Genomic DNA, 25,889 nt, shown 5'->3' with positions numbered 1-25,889 from the left:
GAAAAAAAAAAAAATTGGATAACCTTTCACGTATCCTTTAAATGTCACTAACTGGGCTGGTGACAGAGGGTTTTATTATTCCCTGCTGGAGCACATCAGCAGTCATTTGCATGCCAGGAAAAGAATGTCTGGAATCATCCAACAGGGCTGAGCTTAATCTTTCACTAAAAACAAGGAAGTGACAAGCATAAACGGGAAATAAAAGAAGATGAAAGTATCCAAAGTCGACTTACTGGTCAACAAAATTCCAAAGAGAAAATAGCGCGGACACAGAAACCCACACCATCCTTAAGAGTAACGCCTTCTCTCAGCTACCATGAGGCTTTCTTTAAGCTACCCCCGAAACACCTGAAATTGATGAAACAAATCAAGAGTCCTCATTCAGTGTTCAAAAGGATCTGGCAAGGCAGTCCTTTAAATCTTTCCCTCTGCTTCATTTAAGCTATGATTTTACAAGCAGCCCAGCATAAAACCCAGGGCTCTGGCGAGCCTGGAGTGTTTTCGATAAGTGATGTGAATGCCTGAAGGACACCTTGTACCGTGTCCCAGAAGTGCACTGTGAAATCAGTGGTTGAGAACGGAGGCTGCATTTCTCCAAAGAAACTAGGCTATATAGATTACAGTTAAATCCAAGGTTAATCCAATGGTTTATTCAACTCATGAGCATCCCTATGTTTTACTATGGAAAATACCAGCTTAATTTCTAAAGTACACGAGTGTACACGAAGACAGCGAAAAAAGAACATCTCCACCACAACCTCCACTCCCCACCTCCTGGGGTCATCGTTAGCCAAGAACAAAATTTGGAAATGGCATTTAGCCTTGTGTCCTCCCAGATTTACTTTCTGCTGCTTCGTTTGTCTTTCCCCAGTAACCAAAATCCCTAGTTCCCTCACTTTGCAGGCCCTTCAAATGGACATTTCCTCCCAGAGAAACTGGTTTACGGAATAAATGATTTCTTTCTTCTTTCCATCAAAATCTCCACTGCTTCCGGGATATTCACCTTCATCAAGTGGAGGGAAAGCTAATCTGGTTAATTCACACTAATATAGAAAAGAGTTCTATCCACCATTATGTTTGTGCTATACCAGATGTGTATAATTAAGAGGGATTCCAGGCAATTTAATAAGATGAAGTTGAAACATTCAGGCTTTAGGGAGCAGAGTAAATTTATGAATTATGTACTGGGGAGGCAGTGGGGCTCAGAAAGTAACCATTAGCATGTACTAGCCATTTATAAGCTGATCACTTGTGAGCTGCGGAAAGAAACAGCAGGATAGGAACTTGTCCAGCAACAGAGCAGGAAGGTTCACACATTTTATTTCAAGACTTGCCTGTCCTTCCCCTCATCAACCATACTTCTTAGAAGTGACTCCTCTCTTCTTCACTGAAGAAGATTTAACAGGCTTGGTTTGGAGGGTAAATTAAACTTGAATCCAAGTTAGAAAAGGCTCTATGGAGGACACCCTCTGGAAGATGCTACAGATGTTCACAGATGGTCCCATTTGGAGAAGCTCAACTACTGAGTCAAGAGGAATGGAGGTGGGCATGAAGCTACAGCCCTTATCCTGGTATCTCTGAGAGCAGGCCCATCCAAGGACTAGAGACTCGGAGGGCAGTTTGCAATGGGAAGTCACTCCATCCAACATCTGAAAATTACCTTTGGAATGGCAACCCACTCCAGTATGCTTGCTTGGAGAATTCCATGGACAGAGGAGCCTGGTTACAGTTCATGGGGTTACAAAGAATTGGACATGACTGAGCGACTAACACTTAACCTAACATGATGAAGAGGACTGTAATTTTAATTTAGATAACTTCATTGAACAAATGAGACCGAGTGGCTAGATTTTCTTGCATATTACTTAGTTCTATTTAGAAGGAATAACGTTAATAATTCTGATAAATTCTTATGTTATGATTGCTGCTGTCAGAATATTTGTGTGTGTGTGTGTGTGAGAGAGAGAGAGAGAGAGAGAGCGCTCAGTCATGTCTGATTCTTTGCGACCCCATGAACTGTATGGCCTACCAGGTTCCTCTGTCCATGGAATTTTCCAGGCAAGAATACTGGAGTGGGTTGCCACTTCCTTCTCCAGGGGACGTTTCCAACCCAGGGATCGAACCCGCAGGTCTTTTGTCTTCTGCATTGGCAGGCGGGTTCTTTACCATCAGAGCCACCAGGGAGGCCGTCAGAATACTTATTGATAGCCTGCTATGCCCTTGAAAAAATATCTTTTCTTCCTACATGATGTGGGAGATTGCAGATTACACAGAAATATTTAATATCTACATAAAATAAAATAAAAAAAAACATGTTTGTATCTACTTGGATGGTGTCTAGTAATATCTTCAATTAGGATTACTGCTTTATGATCTCCCAGACTTCGCCCTCCTAGAATTTAACAAGGGAAACGAAATTCAGTGATTACCCTTCCAAAAACCAACTCTTTCTTTCACTTGGCTTTTTGCCTTCATATATTTAATGAAATGCATCATGAGATTGCAGCTGTCTTACAAAAATGGGCGGAAGAAATGGATACAATTTTAAGCACAGATAAAGCAATAAATTGTATTTCAAGGTGATCTCTTCTGAGTAGGTCACCTACTCCTATAGGACAAGGGTGGGAGAAGGGGTGTTTAATAGCACTCTTAGAAGTTTGCTGTTTAGGTGAGGAAAAAAGATATAATCAGAAAGAACTGAAGAAATTCAGAACAAGCCTGTGTGCCAGGGAAAACCAAAGCAGTTTCTCAGAAAGTATTTATTGAAATTCCCTGTTCTACTACTCATGCATGACTGCTAACCCAGCTACAACTGCAGCAACATTGTCAGTTTTCACAGAAGACAGTCATTTGGTGTTTTGGTCTGAAATTTAGTAGACCAGTCTTAGACCAACCGCTCTTGCTTCATTTTCCATCCACAAATTCTACAATTTTATTCTGTTCTTTTAAAGCTTATACACATGCACGAGAAACCAGAAGCTTACGTGTCTAGGCTGTGATCTCACTGCTTGCATAACTAAAAGATAGGTTTTTATTTAAAAATAGAATTTGGCAAATGAATAGTCCATAACCCGAACCAAGTGCATCTGGAATGCTTTAATAAAAATAAATGGCCAGGCTATTTCACTTTGAAAAGCATCGACTGTACAAGATGTTAGTCCCGCTCTGATTTTATATTTTGTCACCTTTGAAAAGAGCTTGCATTTTCAGAAGACCCATACATGCTGGGAAAATTTCACAGGCACACGATCTTGTTTTTACTGGGCAACATAAATTTACGAGAAAAAGAAAAATAATTTTAAAGAACAGATCTCAATTACCCCCACCTCATTCAACCATAATTTTTATTGTTTTTATCTTTCTTGTCTTGTCCGTACACACTTGTCATATTCAGGGCATCCTCAATTAAAATTTTCCACTTAACATTAGATGATTATCAATATTCCCTACATTGTTTCATAGTCAGTATCAGTACCACAAATAAAAATTTTGACTTTATGCTGTCTTAATCTGGTTGGAGGTTAGGAAAACATTTACATTTTTAAAAATTGAGACACTTCCCATGTTTTTATGTGTTCCAGAAACATATACAAAGCACAGGAATTAATTATTTCTTTAAAGTTTGAAAAAGAAATCCAATGACTTTATCAAGCATTTGGGAACCGAGTTTACTAAAAACCTTAATTTTTCCTGCATTATCAGTCATTTAAAACTTTTCTTACTATGAATTAACAATTCCTGTAGATAATACACTTCATCCATACATCTGCATACGGTATACTGTCAAATGATTGTGTGTAGTACTTTATAATAATTGTCTTAAATATTTTAATCAAAAATATGTTGATTGCTATATCCTCTTTCTCACTTCCAACTCTGAGTTAATTTTTGCTTATTTCTTTTACTACTGACTTCAAAGAGCCAACTCTTGATTTATTTATCTGTTTTTCAGTATTTATTTTACCATTTTTTGTTTTCTGTTTATTCCTTTTTCAATTATCTGTACTTGAATGACTTGATTTTTTTTTTCCTTTTTCTGAAAATAAACATTCTGAATTACAAGTTCTGGTCTGGCCACATCAGTTAGGTATTAACAGATAGTTGGAACTTTTTTGTTTTGGGCTAAATTATCTTTTATTGTATGTTTTACTTCTTCCTAGACACAATTATTATTTACAAGCCTATATATTTCTGAGTGTCTAGAAATGTTTTCATTGTCGGAGTTGGAGATACAAACAGAAAATGAGATTAAGTCATTAAAAATGTACTGTGACATCTTCTGAATCCTCATAGATAGTGTATCTTGTACATATTTGTAGACACTTGAAAATCAGATTTATAACTAACCTTAAGGATATATTCAGCACACCAACTTTAAATGTCTTTATAAAGCTCTATTGTTTATATATCAAGCTTCTTGATATTATAAGAACTCAAGGTAGCAGTACATGCATAGTATTTAGCACAGAACCTAGTATATCACAAATATTCAATTAGTGACTGGTGACAACAAGTGTAATAATAACAGTAACAGCAGTCTAGCAGTAATTACATTCCTCGGACCGCTGGTGCAGGCTCAGCTGCGCTGCTGATCTATAGGAGAGTCACTAGCTGTCTGTTTTTTGTCTGGGCTTTCTTATCTGTGACATAATACGGCTGGACTCCACACTTCCTGAAGCTAATTCCCGGGGTAACATTTCTAAATCTCACTGCCTGGCATTTTCAGGACGTGGACTCTACCTATACCAGATGTAGGACACACACAATCCTTTGTCCTAAAGCAAACTTGCTCAAACACTCTTTACATGCAAAGTTCTGGCGGAATTGAAGTCAAGATAGAAAATTTTACCAAGCTTGCCACTCCATCTGAAAGCCGACGACAGGTGGAAATTGATTCATTTTTTCTGAACTAAAAGTAAAGATTTCAAAGCTATTTATCAGCCCTACTTGTGTTTTTCAGAAATAAAAGTAAGATTTCCAAAGCAATTTAAGCCACTTTTCCTTCACAAACATCTCGCCACCCATGCTAGTTTATATTCATTTTCCATCAATATAAGCAATCAAAGAATTTAAGAGAAAAGATGGAATACAAAATATTTGCACGGCTGGTTATGATCTGGGACATTCCTCAATTATAATTTATTCTTAAAGCCAACATTTATCTCCTCTAAGTATGTTTATTGCTAAGATTGAAGATCTTCATTGAGGATGAAAACTTCCCAGTAGACCATCATCTGCTAACAAGCGTTATCTGCTAATGAAGAACAAAACGAAAGCTTTCAAATTGAACTGTGGACCATACGTGCAAATCTGATGTGCTGGCTATAAAAATTATGTCTTGACACCTGTAGAGAAACGCCCTCTGCTGCAGCCTTCATTCTGTTTAAACAAGGTTATCACGAAAAGCACAGACTTACCTGTGCGATAGACAAAGTTGCCTTCCGTTTCTGAAGACGAGGGCGATACCAACTCCTCCTCAAACTCATTGGAACTAAAAGATCCCGAATGGTTTCTCTGCCTTGTCTTTCCCATCATGGCCGCATTTGTGACCATGACGTGCCTCAAAGAGTCGTTAAGGTAACGATTCAACAAGCTGCTCTTGTATTTGGGGGGTGATACGTAGTCCTCACTGGCTCGTGACTCTGGCCGTACTCCAGCCTTTATGACTGAGCTCTCACTTTTAATCACGGGATGGTGAACTGGATTATTATAGCCTCCATCATTCATGTGGTTTCGTGGAGGGTTTTCTCCATCTAAGAAGGAAAATACCACTAGGAAGTTCTTACACGTACTTTTCCCCAGACACCCAATTGTTATATTTAATGATTTAAAATATACATATAGGAAGAATATTTAAAGTGTGTAAAGTTATCTTTGATATTTAAGATTAATTTTTAGGCAAAGAAAAACAGGAATCTAAGTAATTTCTCCCTTTGGCATTTTAATGTTAATAAACTTCACAGAAAATGTTATTCTGACACATGATAAATCTATGAACAAGAGGAAACAGCCATAATCTGGTTGGTCATTTATAGTATTATAAAAGTCAAGTTACCTTGTACAATAAAAAAGAACCATTATGACAGCATTATGTTTTGTGGGATCGACCTTAGAAATAGGAATTAAGGTGAATGTCTCCTTACAGAGGCAGAGTAAAGAAAGCAAGATAAAAAATATTAACAAACCTTCAGAACAGGAGTCATCACTGCTCACACTGAGCCGCTCAGCATTCCCTTGAACATACTTGTTGTATAACTTTATTCTTAAGGCCCAGCTTAAATCTGGCTGTCGAACAGTATTCTTAAGCCGACGTCTTGCATTAGCAAACCAATTTGACACCTAAAAAGGTTTTATTTCTCAGTTAACACAACATAAAAAATTATCCATCATACAGTTACTTCCCCAGAAAGGACCTAAGCCTCTCTCATGATTTCTGATCATCACATATTCTCGGACATGACAGTACTAGAATTCATATCTGTTCATTCATTCATTCAACAAATGTGCTTAGCCCTTACTGTACAGATTGAGCACTAGCTATATCCTGGGAATAAAAAAATATTAAAGGACTTTGCCCTAAAATTTTGAGGCTAGTAAGAGAGGTAGGAGAATACACAAATAACTCTAAAATCTATTCACCATTGCCAAGACATGGAAGCAACTTAAATGTCCATCAACAGAGAAATGGATAAGGAAGATACAGTACATACACACAATGGAATATTACTCGGCCATAAAAAAGGAAAATGCAATTTGCAACCACATGGATGGACCCAGAGATAATCAAACTAAGTGCAGTAAGTCAGAAAAAGAAAGACAAATACCATATGAAATCAGTTATATGTGGAACCCAAAAAGTAACACAAGTGAACCAAACAATGAAATAAAAAAAGAATCAAGGAATACATATATATATGTCTATAATGGAATACAAATATGTCTATAACATATAAACATAATACATATATGCATGTCTGTGACATATAAACAGAATATATACATATATGTCTATAATGGAATCATCTTGGTAATTAACACATTATAAATCAACTCTAGCTCAAAAAAATAATTCTAATATAGGAAAGAAGGTGATAAATGGCTTAAGATGCATTAAAATAAAATGTTACAGCAGTGAAACAGAAGGAGAGGTTACTTTCATGTGACTCAAGGGTTCGTGAAGCTAGACTTCGAAGGAATATGTCAGGGATAATGGGGGGGAAGTGTGTTTCCAGTACAGACTTGGAACAATAGAAATCAAATTACAGAGACATCATGGGAGGTAAATAAGAGGGAGGAATTAGAGATGCTCTTGAGTTATCAAACTTATGTAAGAAGAGAAAACAGTGTCACCTGAGGAAGAAAGAATTGTTTGAGGGTGAAATGATGGGTTTGGTCTGGGAACGTTTATAGTTTGAGGTACCAGAAAAGCATACAGGTGAAATGTGCAGTGAGAAAATAAAAAGGCCATCTGAGATTCAAGGGCAAGGAAGATCAGATTTGGGTCAAATGCACAGAAGTGAGAGCTGAGGTTGTGACAGTAGTTAGAATGAAAAGAGAGTCAAGGAACAAACCCTGGAAACCTCTAGCAATTAAGGAGGAAGCAACTGGCAAAGCAGAGATAGAGCAATCAGACAAGTAGAGAGAGAAAAGGCCAAATAACACCCAGCTTTAAGCTAAAAATTAAGTGCTTCTAAATAAGTGATGGCAAAGAAATGAATACTGCAAAATAAAGTCAGTTCCATTGTTTTTGTTTAAGGTGCTGCTGGATTTCTGGAGGGCTTCCCTGGTGGCTCAGATGGTAAAGAATCTGCCTGCAATGCAGGGGACCTGGGTTCAATCCCTGGGTCGGGAAGATCCCCTGAGAAGGGAATGGTTACCCTCTCTGGTATTCTTGCCTGGAAAATCCCATGGATAGAGGAGCCTGGCAGACAATAGTCCATGGGGTCACAAAGAGCTGGACACAGTTTCATAAAGGGCTGGTCACAATTTCTAGAGGCTAAAATGACACTTGACATTTGTTTTTAAATATCATGTTCTCATCCAAATATATAGATACTAGAAACCTGAAAGGCCAATATTTGCCTTTAAAAGGATGAAATGTGGAAAGAAGATTATGTCTTTCTGTCAAGTTTTTCTATAACATGATCCCACAGTATATTAATGGTTTGTGTGGTGGTACTTGCTCTGGAATTTCTTTTCTTTTTTTTTTTTAACATTTAGTCTATAAATACACCTTTTTTTTTTTTTTTTTTGCACATTACTCAAGCCTTAATTATTTAATGAACCTGTGGTGAATCCTACTTAAAAAAAAATCTATAGCTTATTTTTCTTTTTTCCCCCGTGGGTAAAACAAGGTACTCTATCCCAGTTTATATACACACAAACCATATCATACATAACATATATATTCAATTCATATATAATATACATATGTTCAATGTTAACCTACCTTTGTGTCTTAAGTAATGATGACTGTCCTCAAATTTATGAGCAGTGGTGTAATATCTCACCATGGCATTTCAGAAGCCTTAGACACTACCAACCACTCTTCCTGCCAAACTGTGCTATTATTACTATGGTTTTAGCCTGACTTCAAATTCTCCATCTCCTCCAACCTCTACAAACAGAAATCTTCTGGGGCTATTCATTCAACAAACACACACTGAGAAGGTCTTGCATGCCATGGTGTTAAGTGCTAGGAATGAATAAACTTTGTCCCCTACACACACAGAAGGACTAGCAGTGAAGAGATTAATTATGACACACGGGTGAACCTGCACTATGGAGGCATGAAATGCCTGCTCAGTTTTTTCTCAAACCTCTCTCTATTCTCCAAGTCATGGCCAAAATGCTCGTCCATGTTCTCATCAGTACTAACTGGAACACTTAAAACATTATTTTTTGAACTTCCTTATTTTTCTTTCTGCCCACGTGAATGGATCAACTGCCATCAAATTCAAGTGATGATGCACTGTTGTGATTTAATTACTTAACATCTTCAAATCTTCATCCATGTCCTGTTATCCTCCAACTGTGGTGTAACAGAAAGAGGCTCGGTTTCCTCTTTTGACTTTGCCAAAAACAGGCTATGTGAGTTTACATAAGTCATTCAATTTTTCAGAATTTCATGGTTCCTGACATCCTTGCCAGCTCTGAAAATTAAAATCTGCGAATTATTGTCCACACTCTCCTACACAAGTATTAATCTATCTCCTTTATGGTTGGTACCAACCTACCTTCTGCCCTTGACCACCACTTCTTCAGCAATCACGAGGGGTGTTTAATGTCCTTCTCTGCTCCTCTCACATAGGACAGCCTGCAGCTTTCCCTATGCCATGTCACTTAAAAGAATCCAACTCCAGAAATTTTTTGTTACTTTCTCTACTAAACACCATATAATTCAGAGGCTAATCTTAAATCTTAACTGATCCTAACTCTTAATACAACCAACAAATTGTACCACATAGTGTAAAATCCAATTCTTATGAAACTCTTCATGTTTTTATTAAAATGCAATGGACTTCTTATTTAAAAAACTCAATACACTTACAATTCTAACATACAAAAATAGGAACCTTTAAATGTCATGGTGGGACTGACTAGATTTTCATATACAGTAATCACATTTTTTTAATGTTTTACATATTCATAGTTCCTACCAGAGTACATTAATCATACACCAGGAGATTTTCCATAAAGGTTTGCTGGTGTCTAATAGGTTCTTTCTAAACTGATTTCAGAAGTCTGACTGGCACCCAACTTCTAACACATTTACTCTGCCAATGTTTTATTATCAGAAATTTACAGTACAGCCTTAATGGCTGTATATAGTTGGGGGTGTTTAATATCTTCCTGTGTTAAGTCATGCAAACAGCAGATGATAGGTGGCGAACAAATCTGTATAAGTATCATTTCTCAAGTTTTTTCCGATTAATTGATGCAAAGGCCCTCTGTTTCACTGAAGGTAAAAACACCAGTTCAAATTTGCCACACTTAACTTTCTATGGATTCCTTCAGGTTATCATTCAAATTCTCTTGAAATTCTATTTTACATGCAACAAGCCTCCTTACCAAGGCTAGGTGCTACAACAGCATTTTAACGTCAAACTCAGAGCTTTAGAAAACACTGTATTTTATAGGGAAAGCTTAGAGAACCAAATATCTAGAAGCTGGAAGAAAAACTAAGTCATTTTCATCCTACTCTAACTGAAGTGTTTACATTCATATTGGCAGAGCAATCATTATGGTAAACCCAAGGGGATATTCTGGTATCTGTCTACCTTTGAACGCACAGAATTAACTTATATTCAGTCACTTTACTGAAATATTGAACACCTCCTTTCTACATCATGTAGTTTAACACTTAAACTAATACAGAAGAGGAGTTCCCTGATGGTCCAGTGGTTAAGAAATCTGCCTGCCAATACAGGGGACGTGGGTTCGATCCCTGGTCCAGGAAGATCCCACTCGCCTCAAGGCAACTAAGACCATGCTTGGCAGCTGCTGAAGCCAGAGTACCCTAGAGCCTGTGCTCTGAAACGAGAAACCACTGTAAAGAGAAGCCTGTGCACCACAAACAGAGAATAGCTCCCGCTCACTGCAACTAGAGAAAGCCCACGCATAGCAACAAAGACCCAGAATGTCCAAAAAAAAAAAGAATGCAGGACCAATCTGAGATTTTGTTGAAAATTTAACAGTAGCCATAAGCCTTGCAGTTGATAACTGCACACATATCTCAGCAGACACATTCAATACTAAGCAAAAGCTATGTCAACACGGAGACAATATCTTGCAATATAGCAGATTTCACCGAATGATACATGGCTATATGACAGGAATTTGGAACATCTACTATAAGTGTATGGCTTCCCTGATAGCTCAGTTGGTAAGAATCTCCCTGCAATGCAGGAGACCCTGGTTCAATTCCTGAGTCAAGAAGATCCGCTGGAGAAGGGATAGGCTACCCACTCCAGTATTGTTGGGCTTCCCTTGTGGCTCAGCTGGTAAAGAATCCATCTGCAATGCGGGAGACCTGGGTTCTCTCTCGCTGGGTTGGGAGGATCCCCTGGAGAAGTGAAAGGCTACCCACTCCAGTATTCTGGCCTGGAGAATTCCATGGACTGTATAGGCCATGGGGTCGCAAAGAGTCGGACATGACTGAGTGACTTTCAATTCACTTCACTTCAGTTAAGTGAAGGGAGCATTAACATCCAACCACTACAGTCTCAAACTCTACTTGCATTGCACTCTGTATTGTTATCTGAAAAAAAAACAATCATTTCACTCTTATAATCCAGAAAAAAATATTTTTTAAATATACATGCATAAGCAATGGGAAATACTGACACCAGGTACAGCCCTCATCTGCCTTTCTTTGAAAAACTTCTTCAGAGTCAGTTATTGCCTGGGTAAGCTCCATATCATACAATAACACAAACCCCCAATCACACACTTGTTATTCCACAATAAAGTTGTTTATATTTTGAGAGTAGAGAGTGTATTTTTACAATGTCTGAACAATGGTCAGTCATAGGAAATAAGCACTATGGAATTGTTTTGACTGGTAAAGGCAAAACACGCACACAAATCATCTTCCTGTTAATTTTTTATAAAAATCCTTATATCTTATTAGGAAGATGGCAGATTAATAACACAAAGAGTTATAACTAATTAAGATAAGTTGCCAAGTCTAGTGGGTGGAAAAAGATGACGTTTGCGTAAATATCTCTCTCTGCTTCATCTTCCAGGGATGAACAAAATGTAGTCTTGTTTAATGCCCTTTAGAGCTTCTATTTATCAGAAAAAGTAACTTATGTGATCCTAAAACATTCCCTCCATTAAAGTTTCAGCTTTTTGTTTCTAGGCTTAGTGGAGATGACCAACCAGGTTTTACACTCTTCAGAGTAGCAAAATAAGGCAAAAGCACTTCTTATGAAAAGTTTGAGAGTTTGACCACACAACCAAAAGGGAAATATTAAGTATAAAAGAAATTTTCAAAATTATGACACTCCTGTAGTTAATGAATAAATAACTATGCTGACAACTTAATATAAATTATGAGAAGCAGCGATAAGAAGTATTATAATAAACAAAAAATACAGTCTGGAGCCAGAAATAAAGGAAATATTCCATATTTGTCTTTAGACTTAAAATATGACATATTTCTAGATAAACTAAAAATAATAAGATCAGTTACATGCTTGTTCTGTAGAACTAACATGTGTCATTAAAGATAATTCATTCATTTTCTGCTGCTCTCCATGTATTTCCTACAATGAGATAAATTTTCAAGCCAGAATATCTTCCTCTGATTTCAAGACATTCTTCAGTTTTCAGAAATATGTCTGGGCAAGTCACATGGTGATTCCAGCAGTATTCCCCAATTAAAACCTATTCAAACACGTATGAAGAGTTTACTACATGGGAAGTACTGGACTAGGGTAAAGTGGGAAGATGAAGATGGATAAGACATGATCACTCTTGTCAAGAAGGCTGAGTGAATAGGAGAAATTGATTCAATGGGAGAACCTGACTCCTGAAACAGAAGTCTAATTTCCAGGGCTCAAGAAGCTTTATTCAGATCACAGCTTGACATTTTTCCCCCAGAAGTAAAAGGCATTGACATAATTTATTTGGTTTCCCCAGAGTCAAAATTTGTTTCGGATGTTTAATACACGTCTGACTTATACAGACTCCTTATATTCATAAATATATATATTTTCTTTGATAGACATTCCATTGTACCTAATTGAGAATAACTAGATTCAAACTGAATGCTATATAAGGGTCCCTTGGTCATTCTATACATTCTGAATTTTTCCATTTATCACTTTAATGTTCTAGAAACCAACTTCATTTACTATAAAATTTAGAAATCATTAAAAGGGTATCAATTATAATTATAAACAAGTACCTCTGCCCCATTCAAAGATTACATATTTGTGAGCATTTTATTTTCTGAAGACTATAGTGAAATAGAAAAAATAATGGCAAAATTTTTCATACATGCATAAAAACTTCAGGTAAATTAGAAAAATGCAATAGTTTTACCAAGATCTTAACACAAAAAGAATTGTTAACTGCATTTGAGTGACCATTTCAGGTAGAAAACAATTTGATTTTGTATTAAAAAATAACTATTTCTATTGCAGCTCAAAAAACTATTAGACATAAAAATTTAAATGTCTCTGCTAATGACACAAATACATTTCATGTTTAAAAATGTCCTAAATATGTCATAAACATTTTTTGCTTTGTGTCTGAAAGAATGGCAAGTATTAAATATGGAACTATATAATCTAATGCTTTACTGTTGACATCAGAGTGAAATATTCATACAGCTCTTTATAGAGTTTATAGTAGTGTATTTTCAAAATAAATAGCGTACCAGTTTAAACTGAAATCTGAACACATGCATTTGTTTTCTTAACTCAGGTTTTTCTGATTGGAATAATTTATTTAAAAACTAATTTTGAACATCACTAGTTTATGTTAAAATAAAAAATCATAGTTTTATGTTAAACAGATATTAAGCCAAGAACACTAAATTAATTTTCCCCTCCAGTGCTGCAGCAAATCACTATTAATACTATTGCCTGTTAATATAAAGCAAAACAGATGTTTTTCTCTACAATCATACTCTGAAAATAAGCAGAAAATGCATATTACAGTTTTAATAAGGCTGAATACAAGTCAATTTTCATGCTTTGTCAAACTTTCTAGTAATTCCTAAAAGGACAATCTTACACTCTGGAAAGAAATCTTTGTTATCTAATAGTTAAATATTCCCTGCTATTTGGGGGTTTTCACTGTAACTTTCACAGAATGACCAAAATTTCACGATGCAGTGATGCAGTGCTACATTATGCATGAGATTTATTGGCTCATTTAGCTCCTCCTCCTCTTTTTCTCAGTTAAATGCTTTGTTTGATGCATAAAAGTTTATCTTACTACATTTATGAAAGAAAACTTGTGTGATGGAAAGAGCATTTGATATAGAATTACACTATTTCCAGGCCTTCCCTACCCCTTGGAACACAACTTCTTCCTGCCTTGATTACATCATCTACAAAAGGCTGATAAGGGCTCTACCTATGTCACCCAAGCTTGTGATACAGTTATGGAGGGGAAAAACTTGTCAAATGTAATTCACTAGATTGGCAACAAACTCACACCATTTCTCTACACTTGAACAAGTAACCCTGCCATTTGAAATCTGCCTCTTTTTAGCCTGAGTAGAAAGATAAACAGCGGCAAAACTGTGTGGATTCTAGCTAATGCCCTGGGTGTTATTTATTTAAAAAGAAGAAAAAGAAAAGAAAATCCCAAATCCACTTCTTGCCTTTCCAATCCACCTCCTAGCTCTGTCAGGAATGGTTAATTTAAAAGTTATCCTGTACTTGGCCTTTAACATGGGGCCCTGATGTGGGGTGTCTTTCTGCCTGGTTTTCAAAGTGTGGTGTTTTCAGCATCACCCCCAATAACTTGTTAGAATGCAAATTATCGTTCTCACCCAAGGACTACTAGAAACTCCGGGTGGGGCGCAGCAATGCGTGTTTTAACAAGTTCTCCTGGTCAGTCTGATGCGTACACAAGTTTGAAAATCACCGCTGGGGTAGTCCATCCGTAGCCATCTATACTTGCATAGAATCTGGACACCTTCTCATAAGTCCGCACTTGACTTTTCACTGCCCTCCTTAACGAACACCACACAATCCCTCCTGGACCAAACTGAGATAAGATGGGAGGAAACCCGGAGGCTCTTCCCGCATCAGAGCTCTGCTGTGTGCCCGCCTTGCATCACCCACAGGCCGGAGGACCCAGAGGAGCATCCGGACCGGCCGGTCTCGGCCAGTCCTTTCCCAGCAGCGGGGAAGAGAAAGGCGGCCTGCGCGCCGGCCTCGCCTCACCAAGAGAGGGGCAGGGGCTCGTGGCCCCGATTACCTGCACGAGCGTCATCTGCGAGCCGAGCGCCAGGAGGATCTTCTCGGTCTTGGTGGGATACGGGTTGTCGCGGTGCTTGTACAACCACTGCTTCAGGGGTCGCGCCATGTCCTGCAGGGCCTGCCGCTTGTGCCGCACCTTCCCGCCGTTCTGCCGGGCCCTGGGACAGCGGGAGAGGAGGGGCCGTGAGCCGCGCCCTCCTCCGCGACCCCGAGGGTCGCGTCTGCACGCGTCTCAGCCTGCGTGGACCCCTGTCCTGCGCGCGCGGACGTGGAGGAGGCTTTGGAGGTGCCAGGGCGCGGATGGCAAGACAAGGCCACCAGCTTGATACCGAAAGGGGGGGGTGGGGCGGGGAGAGATCCTGAAGCGAGAGGCTGGAGGGTTAGGTGGTCAGATCTGCGCAGCAGGGCTGTCCCTCCAGGGGCCCTGGCCTCGCGCGCGGGTCGTGTACACACGCCAAGAACATTCTTTCAGGGACTCAAGCCCCGCCGCTGGGGCTTCCCGTCGCCTGTGGTCAAACGTCGCCACTGGACGGTGGGAATAAAGCGAGGGGGTGATGGCCGCCCCCTGCTCTGGTTCCTCTGCAAACTCTCCCTATATCCTTGGATCCTCTGGGTAAAGGGGACACTGTCCAAGAAAGGGTTTGTGGAGGAAAGATGCTGAACCGGAAAAAACAAAACAAGTAACAAACAAGTAACCCAAAACACTGTCGGGGACTTTTCACGACATAAGAAAGAGCTTAAAAGTAGGACAGGACTGTCCCACCGGCTAAAGTATAAAGACCTCGGGAAGAGTTTTTTTCCAAGGAGGGAGAGCGGGCCAGGGCGCTGGGCGCTGCGCTCCTCGGCGGCTCCGGGAGGGGTCGCCGCGCCGCCGCCCGGGCGTCCTGGCCGCTCCGCGAGCTCGCGCGCCTGCGCCGCAGCCTCCAGGGCTTTTGCCTCTTTAAACTCTTTGAAATCCAATTCCATCCGTGAGGACTGGTAGTAACATTTTGACGAAACCTGATCTCTACTTCACTAACAGGCAACGCCGCAGAACAAGCAGCTGATGCAATCTCTCAGATGGACCGGCCAGCACGGCCGCCCGCCGCCCCCCTCGCCCCACCCCGCGGGGCGCTCCCGGAGTCGCCCGGACGTGGCGGGGCCGCAGACGGCCTCTGCACCGGAGCAGCTGGCGGCCTGCGAGCTCTTGCGCGCCTCCCACGCCACCCGCAGCCCTCGGCCCGCTAAACCGAAACCCAGGCCCCGCGGCACCCACCCTCCGGGCTCGCGGCGGACCCCGCCGAGCCGCGCGCGCATCCTGGGCGTCCTGCGCAGAGCCGACCTTCCCAAACACCTTGGCCGATGCAAGGCCCTGTCGTGACACAAGATGGGGAAACCCACGGGGCTGGCCTGACCGGGGGGGAGCCCCGACTGCCTGACCCTGCCCCCTGCTCGTGCACCCCAAGCAGGCCTTTCTGCCTCATCCTCAGCCGCGCAACTGCATCGCGGTCCGGAGAGGGACAAGTCACCCCCACCCCCATCCCTGAGATCGAGGATTCGGAGCACTCAAGGGCACTTTCAGGAGTCCTCAGCTTCCAGCGAGCCTCTTTTAAGCTGGTCTAACGAATCGATCCCCTCCCCTCCCCCCGCCCCCCTTACTTAGAAAAACCAGTATCTCAAAATGAGAATGTACGAAACCGGGTGGCGGAGAACTGTCCTCCCAGGAAACTCTGGGCCCCTGACCCGCACGCCCGGGTTGGCACCAGCGCACCCGTGTCTCTCTGTCCCCACCTCTCCCTGCAGCTAGCGGGCAGGGGCCCCGGGAGGGTGAGCTTACCCGGTCCTCCGGTGCCTCAGGCCCAGGTTGTCCTTGAGGGGCGGGCCGTCCGTAATGCCCACCTCGGGGCGAGCGTGGGGACTGTCCAGGACGCCGCCGTAGGGCCGGCCGCCCCGATCCCGCTCCGGAGCCCCGCGGTCCTCAAAAAGCACAGCGCCGCTGAGCTTGTTGAAGACGATCGTGTTCATGGCGCGGGCAGGCAAGGGCGCGCGGCGTGGCCGCAGCGCCTTGGGACCGGGCCGCCAGGAGCTCCGCAGGGCTCGGGTTCTAGGAGATAAAGATGAATCACATTACTCGCTGACAGTGCTCACACTCGGGAGCGTCCCAAGTCCGAAGCTGGCCTTGGCGCCGGGCTGCGGAACCCAGGGAGGAGCGACGCCGCGGCACCTGAACCCGGGGACTCCCGCCTTCCCCTACCTGGTTACACCGCTCCCGGATAACCCGGGTCACCGCCCCCGAGCACTCCCGGGACTGGTACCCACCCTCCTCTCTGCCTGCCTTCCCAGCCCGCAAGGAATGTCAGCCAGAAACAGTTTACCCGCCTGACAAAGGAAAGTGATTCCTAAACAAGCCTTACAGAGTTGCCTTTAATCTGGATGATGCACACTCTGGAAAGCGGGGGAGGACAACGCGGGGCCGTGCGTGATTCTTCTATCACAACCGGAGACTAAAGCCTCCCAGAGCTCCCACTCGGGCTCGTCAGGAAGGGTTGGAAGAAAGGAAAAATTGGGGGTACCACGAACGACCGCATCCGCCAGCCCCAGTTAATGAGTCCCAGCGCATAACAGGATTTCAGGGATTTGCTTGTTTGCTAGATCCTGGGTGGTTTGGCTGAAACCTCTGCGTCCTTTTTTTTTTTTTTTTTTTTTCCAGCTACAGCTCTTGGGGTGGGGGGCGGGGTGAGGGCAGGGAAAGTTAGCAGATTCCACAGATAGAAAGTTAAGTGGCCTCAGGGAGTTAAGCGGCCCTCCCTCGAGGCTCCTGCCACCCCTCCCGCCGCCCCGGATGCGCAGGGTCCGGGCAGGTCAAAGGCGCCCGAGTCCCGGCCCTCCAGAGCTGGTTGTCAGCGCTGCCCTCTTCCGCAGCGCGGGCGCGAGCCGCGAGCTCGGAGTCCTTTCCCTCCCACCCCTTTCTGGGGTCTCGGGGAACCAGTGCAGAAGTTGCAAAAGGTGTTAAAAGAGCGGGGGAAAGGCGTCGCGGTCCGCGCTCCACAGAGCTTGCGGGGAAAAGTCCGCAGCTCACCTCCCGGGTCGCGACCGCCGGGAGCCTCTGCCCGCCGCGCGTGAGCCTCGCGGGCCGGTCCGCTTCGCCCGGGAGCAGCCGGGTGGCCGCCCGGAGGCGCGCAGCCGCCGCACCTCCTCGCCTCGCGCCTGGGGAGGAGGGGGGTACAGCTCGCGTGGCTTCCGAGCCGCCCCCGCTTCGCGATCCGCTTCCCCTCACCCCGTCCGGCCCCAGCGAGGGCAACCACCCCCAGGCACACACGCCGGGTGCCCACGCTCGCCAACTCCCCCGCCCCTCCCTCGGGCCACCGCAGCAGCGGCCACGCGCGATGTTTAGGGTCGTGACCGCAGCGGTTAACTTCAGCTCCCGGCAGTGTTCGTGGAGAGGTGGAGTCAGACCTCTGCCGGCTGCCCGCTGTACGGCAGGGCCGAGCCCTCCGACTCACACAGGTACGTCTGGGGTTCAGACAGCCTCAGCGAGCAGCGGGGAAAGCGGACATCCGCGCTCGCGGCCCATGTTCCCCTGTCCGGACGCGCCTTGTTTTTCTTTTACAATCCGTGTACTTAGTGATTTGCGTCCAGGCTGCTCTGTTTGGGAAGCACACCCTTTCCCGGCCCGCGTCTGTCCCCACTTCAGCCCTGTCCTCCTGTGTGCGACGGCGTGTTTTCTCTGGCCATTGCGCCTCGAGTTTCGCCTTGCCGACCCTCCCCGCTGCCCCAAGCCCGTACGGAGGTCCTCACTACAGATCCCAGCGCGGCAAAGGACGAGAGCTGGGTCCCCGACGTCCAAGGGCGTGTGAATTGCAGCTTCTAACCCTCCCCGGGGGCCCCTGCGCGGTCCCCGTCGCCGCCTTTCGGATCCCGCGCTCCCCCACTTACCCAGATTCCCTCCACTGTGGCTTGGGGAGCGCCCTCCCTTCGGATCCGCCCCGCCCAACCCCCGCGAACAATTTTAAGCAAAGGGGACACAGCCAGGTGGGCTCTCCGACTCCTCGAAGCCCATCCGGCCAGCCTCGGCCGCCACCACTACCGCCCGCCACCCCCCTCCCCGGCGCGTCCCCGAAGGACCTCGGAGGGAGGTGGGGGAAGGGCCGGGAGCTCCAAGCGCCGGGCGCAGAGGGAAGGGGCGGCTGAAGAGGGGAGGGAGCCTCCCTTCCCGCGACTCCGCGCGGGGACGGCGCGGCCGGGGCTGTACCTGTCGCGGTGGGGCCCGCGGCCGGCGGCAGAGCGGCTGGCTCTCCCGCGTCGAGGTTAGGCGCGCTCCCATCCCCGCCGCATGTTCTCCGCGCGGGCTCCGGCGCGCTCACCGCCGCCACCGCCAGCGTCGCGGCTTTATTTACCCGGACGGGCGCGCGCGGCCCGGGAACAGGAATAGCGAGGCCTTCTCATGTTTCCTGACTGCCCAGCCCAGCCGGCGAACATCCTGCGGGCGCGGTATACACGTTCCCGGGCCAGCGAGAGGAAGCCACCGCAGGGACCTCTGTTAACCCTCGCCGCCGAGGAGCTGCCGCAGCCGGCGCCGCCGGGGATTCCCGGCCCGCGATTCCTACCCAGTCGGACCCGGCTCCCAGATCCCTCGGCCTCGTGGGCAGGGAACAAAAGGGGCGATTTCCTTCTCCCTTCGGGGTGCGATTGGAGAAGATGCAGTAGCTCCCGGCTCAGGCTCTGGAGCTGAGCGGCTGCGGTGCGCATCTTGTGCTCTCGCTGGCCTGAGCGCCGGAAATTTCGCCACGCGTGGCTAGGCAGGAGAGGGCCCTGCGACGCGCCCCCCCCCCCACTTTTTTCCCCTCGCGATGAGCTGGAGTGAGGTTAGTTAGAGCTCGATTTGTGCCTCTAACGCGTGAGAGCGGATCGCAGATGTTTGCGCCCTTTTCTCGTGTCCTTGGGCTTCTGCGGTCCTGGCTGCCTCCAAGTCAGGCACGAGTCACCTTCCAGGGCCAGCGCTGGAAAGGAGGGAGGCTAGGCGGGGTCAAGGCGGACCCAGGTGCGCAACCCACGGCGACCCAGGTGTGGAAGAGGCGGCGAGTGCGGGGCCAGGACCTGCGTGAAGCAAAGGGGATGGAACTCGGAAAGGACCCCGAGCCTGGACACAATGCAAGGAGAGAGAGACTCCTATCAGATTCTCTTACAGGTGAAACTTGCCTTCCCACCATCGCCTCAAATAGAGGAACGAAAGCTGTGGTTTAGGTACCATGGAAGTTCGAGGCTTCTGGCAACCCGTATGGTCCCCACGGCGCGGAGCGCGCCACGTCACGCGCGTTCTCGCCTCGGGCCCCACTGCGGCAGCGACACCTTTCATCTTTTTTTTTTTCTTTAAAGAGCGAAAGTAGATTTCCCCCAAGCCTGACAGTTATGAGATCATTTGTTCTTTTCTCCCCTAAAGGTGGCTGGCCAGCCTGGCGCGGTGGCCCTACAAGCCTCTTCTTTTAATGTGGCTGGAAGTGGTTAAAACGTACACTAAAGCCATTTTTTCCAGCACTGATCACCCCCGAATTTTCCATTATGTTATCCCCTGAAATACGCGACTGTGCCCCGGCCACAGTCTAAAGCAGAGAGGGGCGCTGGTTTAAATTTGTGTGCATCCGGCAGACAAATATTACCATTTGTTCCCGTTTCGCGATGCCCTTGGTTCTCTTTTATCGCACAGTTTGCGGTTGTGGCACTCTCGCATCTTGCCCCGGGCGCTGCACTTGACTTCTGTAGGGTGGCTTCAGAGCAGTCGTGGGTCTACAGACCTCGCGGTGGGGACTTGAAGTCACGGATACACCATAAAATTTCAGCCATTGACTTGCAGCGAATAAGTTTCACAACAAAAGCAGATCCAATTTATAATTCATAGGAAGAAGAGGCTGGTTCTCTTCAAAGGACTCTGTGACTATTGGTGGTCATCAGCCATATATAATGGAATTGAATCGGCTGTAACACGCCCCTCTGATATATATTTTGGTCAGCTGTGCTGGATAAGGCACCAGGCATGCATGCAGTTGCTTGCAATTTCACAGTATTCTACTGCTTACCTAACTGTTTCTTGTAGTATTTAGTCTAGTAGAGGACAAGTGAATTTCATTGTTTAGTCTTAACTGTATTTACTCAAATGTAAAATGTATTTGGAGGATTTTGACTTTTTGAGGCATTTTTACATGTAAGATCATCATAAATCTGATAGACACAGCAAAAAGTCTTTCTGCAAAATGTTTTTGTCATAGGAATAACATACACCTCAGTCTCAAATTAAGTCACTGAAAAATTAATACATGGTAATTCCTTTAGACTGTAGCCTAATAATTAGAATCCATTTTAAAAATGAAAGAACAGGGGAGGATCCATTTTAAAGTGAAATAGTGTGGAGAATCCCTTTCTAATATACAAATGAGTGTGTGCTGTGTGATAGACAAGAATTTTATTTTTGCACGTGTCATCTTCTATGCAAGAGAGAAATTCCTTCTTTTAATCCACAGTACAGATGCATTTATCATCTTAAATTTCACCTTTTTCTAAAATGCATATTACTCAATATCTTATGCTATATTCCAATCTCCAGTATATGAAATACTGTTTTATAATCCTCCAAAGTAAAACTTTCAGTTTTAGAAAGAACTATCAGAAGATTTAAGAAAGTGTATGTAGTTTGTGGATATTGGCCACATGTGGGGAAAAAACTTAGGCCACAAGTCACAAAACTTGAACCCTAATCTTAATTATAATTAATCTGGTGTTGGTTTAGCCTGAATTTACTAACATGTAAAATACAGATTTTAAGTTTTCCACAAACTTGCCTTATGCTACTAAGATTTTTTTTTTAATGTGCAAGTAACAATTGCTATTGCTAAAACTAGAAAAATGTTAAGTAAGAGCATTTGGCAGAAATCTTCATCCATCCTATTGAACTTTGAGTGTAGTTATAAATGTAAGTAATTTGAAATTTCTAATAAAGAAAAAAATAAGAAGCCTTCATTTTAAGCCTTTTGGTATGTTACCAAGGAACCTGACACTTCAGAACAATTATTGGTCAAAGTTTTTGAAACTAATATTGCTTTTAAACTCTTTCAATTATTACTTATAAGCAATGTAATGAATTACAAAGCCAGGGAATGACTGTTGCCCCCCAGCCAAATAGTATAACGTAGTAAATTTATAAACAAATAGCCGGTCCTCCTCACACTTGGCCAGTTTGACTTGTAAAGATACACACTGGACTGGGTAAGTGAAACAACAGAGCAAGCAGCCAGAGGACCAGCTGCAGACATCCTGAGCAAACTAGGAGGACGGATGGCCCCGAAATATCTCATTTTTGCTTTCTTTATAATATAACTCTAACTGCATACACAGTACAGAATAAACTCCCTCAGAGAGGGCCTTCTCCATAAATGCATTCTCAAACATCAAAACAGAACAAGTGAAAGTTCCTCTTCAGCCAGCTCCACCCAGTCACATTTCTGAGAGGCAACAGCCAAGAGGTGGCCATTCTTTTCAACTTTTTTTCCATGTAGTGACATACACAAATATAAGCAAATCATTGTTTTGTTTTATGAGTTTTTGAAATAAATGAGACCATACTTTACATATGTGTACGTACACACACACACTATAGTAAACTAAAACTTGCTTCTTCACTCAGTGATTTCATCAAGAACTTTCATATCGGGTCCATATAAATGGAACTCCACCTTTTTAACTGCTATGACATGCACCATAATCTGCTTATGCATTCTCCTATGAACTTTTCTGTCTTTTCAGTTTTCACTATTATATTAAATACTCTTGTAGGGGACTCTTTGTGCATGTATGTGTTTCTCAAGGAATATCTACACAGAAGTAAAATTGCTCGATTGGGGGAAACAGGATTTAAAAATTTTTGTAGGTCTTAGAAATTTCCCCCCAACTTATACCCCCAGTTTTCTCCCAACTTACAACTACAATGTTTCCATTTCCTCACATGTTGCATAGCATTCCGTATGTTTGGTTTTCATCATGGTTGCCTGTATGATTAGTAAAATAAGGTCTCATTGTTTCAGAAACTTTTCATTAATTTATAAGTCATTTGTATTTCTTTGTTGAAGAAATGTGTTATATCCTTGTTAAATGCTTATTCATTTATAAAAAGGTTCTTTAAAAAACATTTTTTCCATGAAATATATACTTTATATATTGACAATGTGAATTAAGAAGACTGCCTTTTACCTAATTTGGTTTTTGCCTTACAGAAGGTTTAAACATGAACACAGGTCAATAGAGAGCTTCCCAGATGGTACTAGTGGTAAAGAACCCGCCACCAATGCAGGAGACATAAGAGACATAAGTTCAATCCCTGGGTTGGGAAGATCCCCTGGAGGAGGGCATGGCAACCCACTCCAGTATTCTTGCCTGGAGAATCCCATGGACAGAGGAGGCTGGTGGGCTACAATCCATAGGGTTGCAAAGAGTCAGATACAACTGTAGCAACTTAGCAAGCAGGCAAAAGTCTATGTTTTCTTCTAATACTTCAAAAAATGGTTTTCACTCAGCTCCTTAATTCTTTTGGGATGAACTTGCATGTGTTGTAAAGGAGGAGTCAAATTTGATTTTTTTTCTTCTTCAATTGAACGGTCAATTATTCCTATGGAACTTATGAAAGAGCTTTCCCCCCATCAATTTAAAAGAACTTTTCTCATATATGTGGTGAATTCCTTTCCATATGTAGATTGGTCTAGCAAGATTTTGAGAGATGTTGTACCCAATAGACTATAATAAATTTAATCTTCACATTTTTAAAATCATTTTGGGCTCCAAAAACTTCCAATATTATTCTGTTTCTAATTTCAGAACATGTCAAGTATTAGAATAGTAATATGTGCGGCCTGGTTATAGTTCTCGTTTAGAGGGCTAATTCAGTACTGTTCTAGGATGAAGCTGCTGTTTTTTTTTCTGTCTTGGTTCTGCTAAGAAACAAGAGAGTAATTTCAGGCAGCCATATTCTCCAGGATAGAATACAGCTGATTGGAGCTCTTCAAACATACCAAGCAATAACCAACCACCAGCAATGTAACATTATTTGTAAAAGTGATGAGTCCCTGCCATCCGTGATTTGAAAAAAGAGAATTCATCTTTTTTTCTTGCATAAATACTTATAGAATGTGAGTTAATTCCCCCCACCCCCCAAAACAGCAAGTCAAGGAGAGAACCTTTGATAGGATCGCAAATTAGGCAAGTTTACTTGGACAAAAATGCAAAAATTTTATCACTGCAGTTAAAAAAAATTACCTACATATAAGTGCAGAAAATACTTGTAATAAGCAGTCAGCAGAGCTGAGATCTGGGTGAGTTCATGTCTTCTTCTACCTCATACAGCTTGAGACAGGACTGGAAGTAACCCTGAGCCCTAACTGAAGCTTCATCTTTTCTCTTAATTCCAGAATATTTTCTGTCTTTACTGCATGGGTCCTGAGGGGAACCTGGAGAACATTTTGTCCTCAACATGTGCATTGAAATATGAGAATTTCTGGCGGAAGTTCTAGCTTGAAAATCAATTTGCCTTCACATCAAAAAGTGGCCATTTTAATAAATATCGTGAAGACTTTTCATCATAAGCAAGGATGACTCTCCATATTTGGAACCTAAAATGGACTTAAGGCACTAAATAGGTTTTTAAGATTTAATTACAATATGTACTCCATGCCTGTATCAAGTTTTTGGTTCACTCCACCCTATCCTCTATCCACCCTCCCTGCTTTCACTTTCAGCCTCCTTGTTTTCAGCTCTGGGTAGAATCTTTCTTTAAAAATTTATTGGATGATTTACATGGTTGATTTACAGGGACGTGTTAGTTTCTGCTGTACGGCAAACTGTGTAGGATATCTGAATAAGTTCACCAAGAGAAAGCTTGGGAACAAAACTGCTATGTGCAACTTCCGCTTACCATGCTGAAAAAGAGATTTTGTTTGCCATTCTTTTAAACTGTTCTTTGTTAAGGAGGGCTGGGGCAGGGATGTGGGAGTGGCCTGAATCTGCCAATCGGAAAACAACCTCTAAAACGGGGGAGCCCGCGCTAGTTGGGAAGAACCTGGGGCCTCGGATGGACCACCTGAGTTAGAGCTCCCTGGCCTGGACTCAGCAGACTAAGTCTGTAAAGGGCCAGATAATAAATGCTTTAGGCTTTCCAGGTCATAACCTCTCTGTTCTATTTTGCCATTTGTAGTGCAGAAGTAGCGGTAGATAATACTTGACTGTGAATGAGTTGTGGGTCAGTGTTCCTGTAAAAGTCTACTTAATGGACACTGAAAATTGAATTGTATAAAGTTTTCATGTGCCACGAAATATGCTTTCTTCCGCCCTCCACCCCCCCCGCCCCCAGCCATTTAAAGATGTGGAAATTACTCTTACCCCCAGCCATTTAAAGATGTGGAAATTACTCTTACTCAACTAGATTGACCCCAGGTGGGCTTCCCTTGTAGGCCAGTTGGTAAAGAATCTGCCTGCAATGCAGGAGACCAGGGTTCGATTCCTGGGTTGGGAAGATCCTCTGGAAAAGGAAATGGCAACCCACTTCAGTATTCTTGCCTGGAGAATCCCATGGGCAGAGGAATCTGGCAGGCTACAGTCCGTGGGGCCCTAAGAGTCATACACAATTTAGCGACTGACTAAACCACCACGGTGTTTGTTCCCCTACCCCCTCACTCCCCCGACCACCACCTAGGCTACTGAACTCTGGACTCTACTGGGAGACAAATTTCCTCTTCTTTGAGTTACTGTATTTTGAGGATTCTGGCTAAAGGAACTTAGCGGGTACCCTATGTAATACACTCCTATGCAAAGATAATCTTAGTTACCTTGAGTGACCTTGGAGGAGTGCTTTTTGCGTGAATAGAAGCTGCCACAGAAATGAACTGGAATGGAGATGGAGTGACAAACTGCTTTCTTTTCTCTTCTCCT

The 25,889-nt window shown here is 43.5% G+C and overlaps 1 protein-coding gene and 1 long non-coding RNA gene across 7 annotated transcripts in view; one reads left to right on the top strand and one right to left on the bottom strand.

Moving 5' to 3' along the window:
- MKX (mohawk homeobox) overlaps window positions 1–19,638 on the bottom strand; it is a 71,508-nt gene extending 51,870 nt beyond the window's left edge. For 2 of the 6 annotated variants that reach the window (XM_065921257.1, XM_065921262.1), the window contains exons 1-5: window positions 19,177–19,638; window positions 16,762–17,028; window positions 14,944–15,103; window positions 6,186–6,339; window positions 5,418–5,753 (exon numbers count right to left, since the gene is read on the bottom strand). In XM_065921257.1, coding sequence (XP_065777329.1) covers window positions 5,418–5,753; window positions 6,186–6,339; window positions 14,944–15,103; window positions 16,762–16,949 — 838 coding nt within the window. In that variant the 5' untranslated portion in view covers window positions 16,950–17,028; window positions 19,177–19,638. Of the gene's footprint in view, window positions 1–5,417; window positions 5,754–6,185; window positions 6,340–14,943; window positions 15,104–16,761; window positions 17,029–18,003; window positions 18,132–18,380; window positions 18,447–18,722; window positions 18,752–18,860; window positions 19,139–19,176 lie in introns of those variants that run through there. The other 4 variants (XM_065921258.1, XM_065921259.1, XM_065921261.1 and 1 more) reach the window with 4 other exon arrangements.
- LOC136159256 (uncharacterized) overlaps window positions 18,237–25,889 on the top strand; it is a 126,371-nt gene continuing 118,718 nt past the window's right edge. Inside the window, exon 1 of the long non-coding RNA XR_010661436.1 lies at window positions 18,237–18,431. This is a non-coding gene — a long non-coding RNA (uncharacterized lncRNA). The remainder of the gene's footprint in view (window positions 18,432–25,889) is intronic.

The sequence above is a fragment of the Muntiacus reevesi genome, chromosome 2, assembly GCF_963930625.1.
Source record: "Muntiacus reevesi chromosome 2, mMunRee1.1, whole genome shotgun sequence".
Taxonomy (NCBI): domain Eukaryota; kingdom Metazoa; phylum Chordata; class Mammalia; order Artiodactyla; family Cervidae; genus Muntiacus; species Muntiacus reevesi.
The sequence above is the reverse complement of the archived record's forward strand: the minus strand, read 5'-3'. Positions and strand labels throughout refer to the sequence as shown.